Here is an 8,790-nt window from a genome sequence, read left to right as displayed (position 1 = left end):
GGGAACAAGAAACCCCCCCCCCCGCAAGGAAGAAGCGCCCCCAACGCCCCCGGAGCCCGTAGTGGAGGAGCCCGAGGAGGAGGAAGGGACGAGGGAGGACGAGGGACGAGGCGGGAGGAGGGGAGCTTTACGGGCCGCCTTTCGGCCAGCCCGTGCCCGGCTCTGTGCGGGGTCGCGCCATGCGCAGCAACCGCGAGGCGTTCCGCGGGCGCTGAACCGCCCTCCCCCCCCCCCCCCTCTCCCTCCCCCCTCCCCCCTCCGCCTCCTCCCGCCTCCTCCCTCCTCCTCCCTCCTCCCTTCCTCCTCCTCGGCCTCCTCCACTACCGCCTCCGCCGCCGTCGAGGCCGCTTCTTCCTCGCCGCGGCGGCGGCCTCACGTCCCATGCGTTGCGGCACCCACGCCCGCGTAGGTCGGCCGCGGGGGAAGCTCCCCCCCCCTCCCCGCCCCCGCCCTCCCCTGCTCGACCCCTTGCGAGAGCGGGCGGTTCACCCGCGCGCCCTCCTGCCGTCCGGACTCTGCGACTCCCGCCCCGGCCCGTGCCTCTCTTCTCTCTCTGTGCGCGAGCGGAGCCGCCCTTTGCGGGGGGGTGGCGGGTGGCGGATCGGGGACCCACCACTTGTTCCTTACTCGTGTGCGCCTGTGTAATTGCGTGTGTGCGGCCGCTCTCCTCTTTCTCACGCCATGAGCTCTGGCTGTGCGTTGTGTTCCGAGATGTATCAGCAGGAACCAGAAAGACGCACTTTGCGACTCGCACTATCCATCTTGTGTGAAGTTTTGCGCTCGACGCGCTTCCGTCCGCACTTGGAGCTTGCAGTCAGCAAAAGCGTTTTTCTTCTTTCTCGCCCAAAACGATGCTAGCGCAGTCTAGCAAGCGGTCGCCGCTGTCCCGGCTCGCCGTCGCGCAACAACGTCGTGGTGGTCCGCTCACCGGCTCCGCCGCAGCCTTGTCGACGTCGTCAACTTGGCAGTGGCTGAAATCGCTCTTCTCGCCGCCAACGCCGGCACCAGTCACGCAAGCCAGTGGTCCGTCGAGCGTCGCCGCCGGCGCGCCAGCTGCTAATGCGTTGCAGCCGCGCGGTCGGGTCACTGGGAAGCTCTGCGTCGCGGCGATCGATCCGCCCCCCAACTTTGACGCCTCGTGCGCCGCGGTTGCCCGTGCGGTGGCGGGCGCCGAGACGGTTCTTCTCGCCGTGTGCAAGGCTGACCTGCTGCCGCAGCTCTCGCCGGGCGAGCTCGAGTCGCTCCGGCGGCGGTTCGAACGGCGGCGACCCGGCGTATCGTGCGCCTCCGCCTTTGGGGTCTCTGCGACGGCGGCGGAGAGCAGCGCTCACCGGCCACGCAACAGAGGCGCCGGACACTTCTCGGACCCTTCTCAGAAGCTTCCCTGTAGGAGAGCAGCACTCGGCCGCTCGCAGCGGAGGTGCTGGCGCAGGCGTCCCGGGGCGGGCACAGCGAGGTTGTCGTTGTTGGGACGGATCGCTCTGGCAGGCTGGGCCTCGCCCGCGATGGCACACCTGCGCACGGCAGCACAGACCGAACCGCACAACCACACATCACTGCCCTACACTGCACTACTCTACACATCACTACACCGCACTAACCTACACTGCACTGCACCGCACTGCACTGCACTGCAGCCCACGCGCCACGACCACACTTGTGTTTAGTTGAGCTCATCATGGCAGGTATGGCCTCGCTCGCGCTCTTGCCGAGCAGCTGCCGCGGCTGGCGGCGGCGGAGAGGGGCGGTAGGGGCGGCGGCGGGAGAGGAGGGGGCGGGAGAGGGCGCTCGAAGGTCAAGGTGCCGGCAGTGGCGGAGGGCGACACGGTGTTGCTGCCTCAGCCGTTGGCTCCGCTGGTTGCACGCTTGAGCGCCCGCCCGGAAGCAGTCGAGGCTGGCTCGTGGCGGCGGGTGCCGGTCGGCGTCGGCCGCAAGGCTGTCCTCGAGCTGGTGGGCGACGGCGGCCGTGGCGGCGGGGGAGAGGTGTTGGGGAGGGCCGAGGTCGTGTTTGCGGGCGGCGGTGGCGGCGAGGAGGAGCAGGAGTTGGCGGAACTCAGCGCGGGTCTGCTGGCGAGGTGGTTTGGAGGCGGAGGAGTGCGGATGGTCCTCTCTCCAGCCGCCGGAGAAAGAGCCGACGCCGCCACCGACGCCGCTGACGTGTGGCGCGGCGCTGCTGGCGTCGCCGCTGCTGACCTCGCCGCTGCTGACCTTGCCGTGTGCCCTCCAGCCCCGAGCAGGCTCTACTCCTTCATGGGCGGGCACGCGCTGGACGTGGAGTGGGCGGGTGTGGGGTGGGTCTCCCTCTGCGCGCAGAGCCCGTTTGTCGTCACGCCGCTCTCTCCCGCCGGCTGCATCGCGTCCGCCCGGAGGCCGCTATACGCCCGCTCGGCGGAGCTGGGCGGGCCGACGTACGCGCCCTACCTGTCCGAGGCAGGGCTGGCGGAGGGCCTCGAGAGCGGCGAGCTGGCAAAGGGGCGTCTGCAAGTGACATACAGCAACCCTCAGAATGCGTTCGTGGCGGGCGGCGTCGGGCAGGCCCCGGCGGTGTCGCTCTTTGGCCGAAGGGCACTCAACCGGGCGCTGCACGGCGATGAGGTTGCGGTGCGGAAGGGGGGGGCGGCCGAGGCGGCCGAGGCGGGCGAGGTTGGCAAGGGTGAAGCGACGCGGAGGGGCGAGGGCGAGGGCGAGGGCAGCGAGGTGGTTGGGCTGCTGCGGCGGGTGGAGCGGCTGCTCGTCCTGCACACGGGCAAGGAGGAGCCGGTGGGCGGCCGCTGGTCTTCCTCTCCGCCACTCGCCCTCCCAAGGGATGGCCGCTACCCGCCGTTTGAGCTGTCGGCAAGCTGCTCGCCCGGACAGCTCGCCAGTGGACACCAGTCAAGTGGACACCAGTCAAGTGGACACCAGTCAAGTGGACACCAGTCAAGTGGACACCGGTCGGGCCAGCTGGTCGCCGCGAAGGTGGGCAGCTGGGAGGTGGAGCAGACGCACCCGTCGGCGACGGTGGTGCGGGTCCTGGGCGAGGCTGGGACGGCGGCGGCGGAGTCGGAGGCGCTGCTCGTGGAGAGCGACGTGCGGCTCGAGCCCTTCTCGGACGAGGTGGAGGCGTGCCTTCCGCCCGCCGACTGGAGCATCTCCGCCCGCGAGATTGCGCGCCGCCTCGACCTGCGCGACGCCGCGGGCGTCGACATCTTCTCGATCGACCCGCCCGGGTGCGTGGACATCGACGACGCCCTTCACTTGCGCACTCTCTCGCCGGGCGTCTTCGAGGTTGGCGTGCACATTGCGGATGCGAGCCACTTCATACGGCCGGGCAGCGCGCTCGACCGCGAGGCAGCCTCGCGCGGCGAGACGCCTAATTAACTATGAAGTGACTATTAATCGACGATTAGTCAACTAGTAATTAGGCAGCCTCGCGCGGCGAGACCTTCTACCTCGTCAACACGCGGGCAAACATGATCCCGCCGCGCCTGTCGGAGGACCTGTGCTCGCTGCACCCGCACGTCGACCGGCTCGCCTTCTCGGCCCTCTTCACCATGGACGAGCGAGCAAACCTCCTCTCCACGACCTTTGCGAAGAGCGTGATCCGCTCCGCCGGAGCCCTCTCCTACGCCGACGCGCAGGAGCGGCTAGAGAGGGAGGGCTGCCCCGAGCCGCGCACGGCCGCGCTGCAGACGCTCGGCCGCCTGGCGGTCCTGCTCAAAGGGAGGAGGGCGGCCAGCTCTCTTCCTCGGCGTGTGACAGCGCTTCTTCACACCTTCTGGCTGTGAACAGGAGGGCGGCCAACGGCGCGCTCTTCCTCGCCTCGTCCGAGGCCACTCCCTAGACACTCCCTAGACACTCCCTAGACACTCCCTAGACACCTCCTAGTCACTTCCTGGACACTTCCTAGACCCTTCCTAGACACTCCCTAGACACTTCCTGGACGCTTCCAAGACACTCTCTAGACACTTCCAAGACACTTCCCCGCCTCGTCCGACGCCCCGCTCGAGCTCGCGCCGATCAAGGGCGGTCCGTTGATGACGGCAGATTACGGGGAGATTGCGGGGGGGTATGGGGAGAGATGGTCCGTTGATGACGGCAGATTACGGGGAGATTGCGGGGGGGGTATGGGGAGAGATGGCCCGTTGATGACGGCAGCAGCCGGTGACTGTTCAGGTGAAGTTTGAGCTCGCGCCGATCGAGGAGGGCGACGCGTCGGGTCCGATGAGCCTTCCCACCGGCATGGCGCTGCGCAAGCAGCAGGCGGCGCACTCCTCGCGCCTCGAGGGGGCCGTCGACTTCTCGGAAGCTTCTCGGAACCTTCCTGCAGGCGGCGCACTCGCTCATTGAGGAGTTCATGGTCCTCTGCAGCTGCGGACACCCGGCGGTGGCACCGGCACCCGCCCTCCTCCTCACCCTGATCGGAGCCTGCCTGCAGGTCCTCGCCAACTGCGCCGTCGCGAGGCGCGTCGCCGAGGCGTGGCCGGAGGCGGCGCTGCTCCGCCTCCACCCGCAGCCGGAGGAGTCAAAGTTTCGCGCCCTCGCCCGCGCGCTCGAGCAGCAAGGGATGCCCTTCCGGGCGAGCGGCGCGCGCGAGCTGGCCGCCTCCCTCTCCCTCGGTGTGAACAGCGTCTCTTCACAGCTTCCGGCCGTGGGCAGGAGCGCACGAGCTGGCCGCCTCCCTCTCCGCCTGCACGAAGCCGGCCGACCCGCACTTCAACCACCTCGTGCGCCTCATCTCGACACGCTGCATCGCGCCCGCAAAGTGCTTTCGCTACCGCACCACCCTCGGGGCCGAACCCACACTGGATTCGGTACCCTGGAGGTATGGGACGCGTAGGTACTTTCGCTCCGGCGCCGTCCCTCGCGAGCAGTGGCTGCGCCGCGGCCTAGAAGCGGAATCTCTCCCCATCTCTCCCCATCTCTCCCCGTAATCTCTCGGTATCTCGAGGCCCAGAAGCGGAAGCCGTGTCTTGTGCCTTTGCACTAGCGCTCGAGAGGAGACGACACCAGCGGTATTCGGACGTATTGAGCTATCCTCTCTGTCTTTGCCTCCCGCATGTTCACGCGGTGCTCTGAGTGCTCTGCACAACACCGCCTTCTCCCGCCCTGAGGTTGGTGGCTTCAGTACGTAGACACTGCGGTACCGCCGAGATATGGGGAGATATGGGGAGATATGGCTTCAGTACGCAAGCACAGCGGACTCACCCTACCGCACTACCCATGGGAGGGAACCCACACTGGATTCGATACCCTGGAGGTATGGGACACGTAGGCACAGCGGACTTGCAGAGCCGACGTACACGCACTTCACCTCGCCGATCCGGCGGTACGCAGACCAGGTGGAGCTCCCCAGACACTTCCGAGACACTTCCGAGACACTTCCTGGACACTTCCTAGACACCTCCTAGACACCTCCTAGACACTTCCGAGACACTTCCTAGACACTTCCTAGACACTTCCAGGACACTTCCTAGACACCTCCTAGACACCTCCTGGACACTTCCCAGACACCTAGACACCCGGTGGTGCGCCGGCTGCTGACGAGACACTTCCAGGACGCGTCCGAGACATGTCCGAGACATGTCCCACAGGTGAGGCGCCGGCTGCTGGAGCACCGGCGGCGTGAGCAGCGTCTCTTCACACCTCTAGCTGTGAACAGGTGGTGCACCGGCTGCTGGCGCACGCAATCGGGTGGGAGGCGGCGCAGTCGGAGGAGGCGGTGGAGTCGGAGGAGGCGGTGGAGTCGGAGGAGGCGGTGGAGTCGGAGGAGGAGGCGGCGTGGCCGGAGCGGCTCGGCGAGCTTAGCACGAGCCGGTCGGCGGGCAGGCGGTCTAGTGACGCGTTTGACGCACTCCTTGAAGCATGCTTCAGGCGAGCTGGACGACAGATCCGTATCTCCCCATATCTCCCCATATCTCCCCCTGTTTTCCCAAGTCTCCCCATGTCTCCCCATGTCTCCCCGTATCTCCCCGCATCTCCGCACCAGGCGAGCTGGATGAGCTGATCGACTCGCTGAACGAGCGCCACTCGATGGCGCAGCAGGCGGAGAACAGACCCCGCTCTCCCCACATCTCCCCACATCTCCCCACATCTCCCCACATCTCCCCACATCTCCTAACTCCCCCTAACTCCCCATATCTCCCCACATCTCCCCACATCTCCCCATATCTCCCCACATCTCCCCACATCTCAGGCGGAGCGCGCTTCGGCGGAGCTTTTCACGATGCTTTACTTCCGCGACCAGCAGGCGAGATCTGGGGAGATATGGCGAGACCTGGCGAGACCTGGCGAGATATGGGGAGGAGATATGAGGAGCTGGCGAGATAGGGCGAGATATTGCGAGATAGGGTGAGCTAGGGGGAGATAGGGGGAGATGTGGGAGATGCTCTGCGTCGCGAGTGGCCAGCCTTGCATGCCTGTGTGTCCTTCCAGTGCGCCTCCCCCGGCTTCTCACGGCCGTGGGTCTCCCCCTCCTCTTCTGCTTGCCTCCCCCATTGCCCTCCCCCAGGCGACGGTCAGCGACGCGTACGTTGTCCGCGTGGCCGAGTCGGGCGTGACGCTGCTCGTGCCTCAGCACGGCTGCGAGGGTGGCACGAGGTGTGAACGGCGTCTCCTCTCACCCCCACCTGTGGACAGGTGCCGCGCCCGTTCTGGTGCCCTCTAGCTGTGAACGGCGTCTCTTCACACCTCTAGCTGTGGGCAGGTGCCGGAGCACGGCTTCGAAGGCTACTCGCACCTCGCCCCCCCGGGCGGCGCCAGCCCCTTCCGCTACGACAAGGAGCGGGAGGAGCTGTCTGCGGGCGGGTGCCGCCTCCGTATGCTCGACCGCGTGCGGGTGCGCCTCTAGCTCGGCCCTGGGCAAGGGGGGTGCCTCCTTCAGAGCTAGCGGTGGCTCATCAGGTGCGCATCTCCGTCGAGCTCGGCCCGCTCAGCAAGCCGCGCCTCGTTCTCGCCATCGTCGAGCCGAAGCTGCCGAAGGGCGCGGCCGCCGCTCCTCGGCCGACGGCCTTCCAGGAGGCCATCGCTGAGGAGGCGGCGAGCCCGCGAGGGGGGTCGAGGCGGGGAGGCGGCAAGAAGGCGTCTCGGCAGCAGAGGTCGAGGGGCAACCCGAGGTCGGCCCGCAGGCAACCCGCGGAGTTCCGCGTCCAGCGGAGTTGACAGAGCGATCGCGCAACCTGAACTGTCGTGCGAACGATCGACTTTCTGTGGACTATCGCAGCATATGCACGGCCCGAACACGCGCGGGGCCCCGCCACCAGCACAGTGCAGCACCAATATCTCTTTTTTAAGCCATAGACCCGAAAAGATCAGCGCCAAGGCACCGCCTCGGGATACTAGAAAAGCGCCTGTGGGGGCGCAGCCCGGCTCGTCTAGGGACACAACTCACAGACACATAGCACAGCAGCCCGTACTACTACCTTGCAGACGCGTGTGTAGACCCCTCCAGTCACTCATGTGTCGGTACAAGAACCACGCTAGTCATTTCACCCTCTCTCCCGGACCGAGACCACGTCCCTGCGCGAGAAGAGGCGAACAGACTCGACGGTCTCCTCGTCCCGCACGGCGCTGCCGTCGAGCAGCAGCTCGACTGCCTCCGTTGGCTGCCGCATGTGCTGCGCAGCGGAGCGCCGGAGCTCTCCCACCGGGGTGCCTCTGGTGACGTCGGTGCGCCAAAAACCGTGGCCATCGATCCAGACTCTGAGCTGCCACCGGCGGGGGATGCGCGCCTGCTTCACGCCTCCGTCCAGTGGCAGGGAGATCTCGAGGCCGGCCGGAACTCTCGCTTCGTCCGGCAGTTGCTGCCACTCGTAGGTCGGAACAAAGAGCGTCGTCGCCGCGCATGAGGCTGCAGGCGCCGGCGCTGGAGGCGGACCCGCAATCCGGCTTTGCTCGGGCGGACCCGTGATCCTGCCCAGCTCGGCCGGACCAGTCAGTCGGCTTTGCTCTGCCGGTCCGCCCAGCCGAGGCAGCTCCGGTGGGCCGGTGAGTAGCTGGGCGGGCACGTCAGGCGTGCCTGCGAGCCGGGCGATGGGATAGCTCGCCATATACGGTCGGTTGAAGTTTCTCCGAGACCTCGCGAGCGGGCAGGTATTCACACCTCGGCAGTGTGGGCAGGGCAGGGCAGGGCAGTGTGGGTTTCACACCCGGGGCAGGTAGGGGGTCGGGCAGGGCAGTTGTGCGGCAGTACGCGGGCAGGGCAGTACGGCAGGGCAGGGCAGGGCAGTTGGGGTCATAATTGCAGGACTGAGATTCGGGATCTCAGGTGGTGAAAAAAAAGGGGAGACAATTGCTGTGAACATGGAATTTGAATAACAATCTCAGTGAGATGTGTGAAGAGGACGGCCGATCGACGAATTACACGCGCGAGCTGGCGAGCTCATGTGCATCTCAACCGAATCTCAGGGGGGCGCCGTGTGTATAACGGTCGCGTGACACTGCGCTACGCCATGGCCATGTCGTCTTCCGTCTCAGAGTCGTCGCGAAAAGAAGAAAAACCGGTGCGGAAATCCCCGCCGAAAAGAAGAAAAACAGCAAGCAAATGCCGACGCTCATGTGTTTGCGGAGGCGTGCGCTAACCACGGGCAACTACGTGACGTGGCGAAATGGGGTTTGCCAACCAATGCAGTCGCTCATGTGGGTAAGTGCAGCGTTGGGCTTGGCGTTGGGTAGTCCGTATTGGGTAGCGAGGATTCAGGTTTGTTGTGACTCTAACACGAGATCCATAGCAGTGCTCTCTCTCTCTCTCTCTCTCTCTCTCTCTGGCGGAGAGGCCTGGGCGACCGGGCCGATTCGGCGGCGCGCGGCGCG

General features: G+C 66.6%; 2 protein-coding genes across 2 annotated transcripts; both read left to right on the top strand.

Annotated features, from left to right (window-relative positions):
* Positions 1 to 86: 86 nt before the first annotated feature.
* EMIHUDRAFT_360171 (hypothetical protein) lies at positions 87 to 655 on the top strand (the record flags this gene model as incomplete). The annotated part of the gene is made up of 1 exon (XM_005757060.1): positions 87 to 655. A coding segment is annotated over one exon (183 nt), but the record flags the coding sequence as incomplete, so codon positions are not given.
* Positions 656 to 851: 196 nt separating this feature from the next.
* On the top strand, positions 852 to 7,279 carry EMIHUDRAFT_453800 (hypothetical protein; the record flags this gene model as incomplete). Its single annotated transcript, XM_005757059.1, has 11 exons — positions 852 to 1,298; positions 1,391 to 1,456; positions 1,843 to 2,075; positions 2,238 to 3,267; positions 3,405 to 3,689; positions 4,310 to 4,339; positions 4,418 to 4,598; positions 4,639 to 4,793; positions 6,491 to 6,547; positions 6,686 to 6,817; positions 6,883 to 7,279. 11 exons carry the CDS (start codon positions 852 to 854, stop codon positions 7,138 to 7,140), a joined length of 2,874 nt encoding a protein of 957 aa, XP_005757116.1. The 3' UTR covers positions 7,141 to 7,279.
* Positions 7,280 to 8,790: the final 1,511 nt, after the last annotated feature.

Source organism: Emiliania huxleyi (assembly GCF_000372725.1).
Source record: "Emiliania huxleyi CCMP1516 unplaced genomic scaffold EMIHUscaffold_93, whole genome shotgun sequence".
In the NCBI taxonomy this organism is placed as follows: domain Eukaryota; phylum Haptophyta; order Isochrysidales; family Noelaerhabdaceae; genus Emiliania; species Emiliania huxleyi.
The sequence above is the reverse complement of the archived record's forward strand: the minus strand, read 5'-3'. Positions and strand labels throughout refer to the sequence as shown.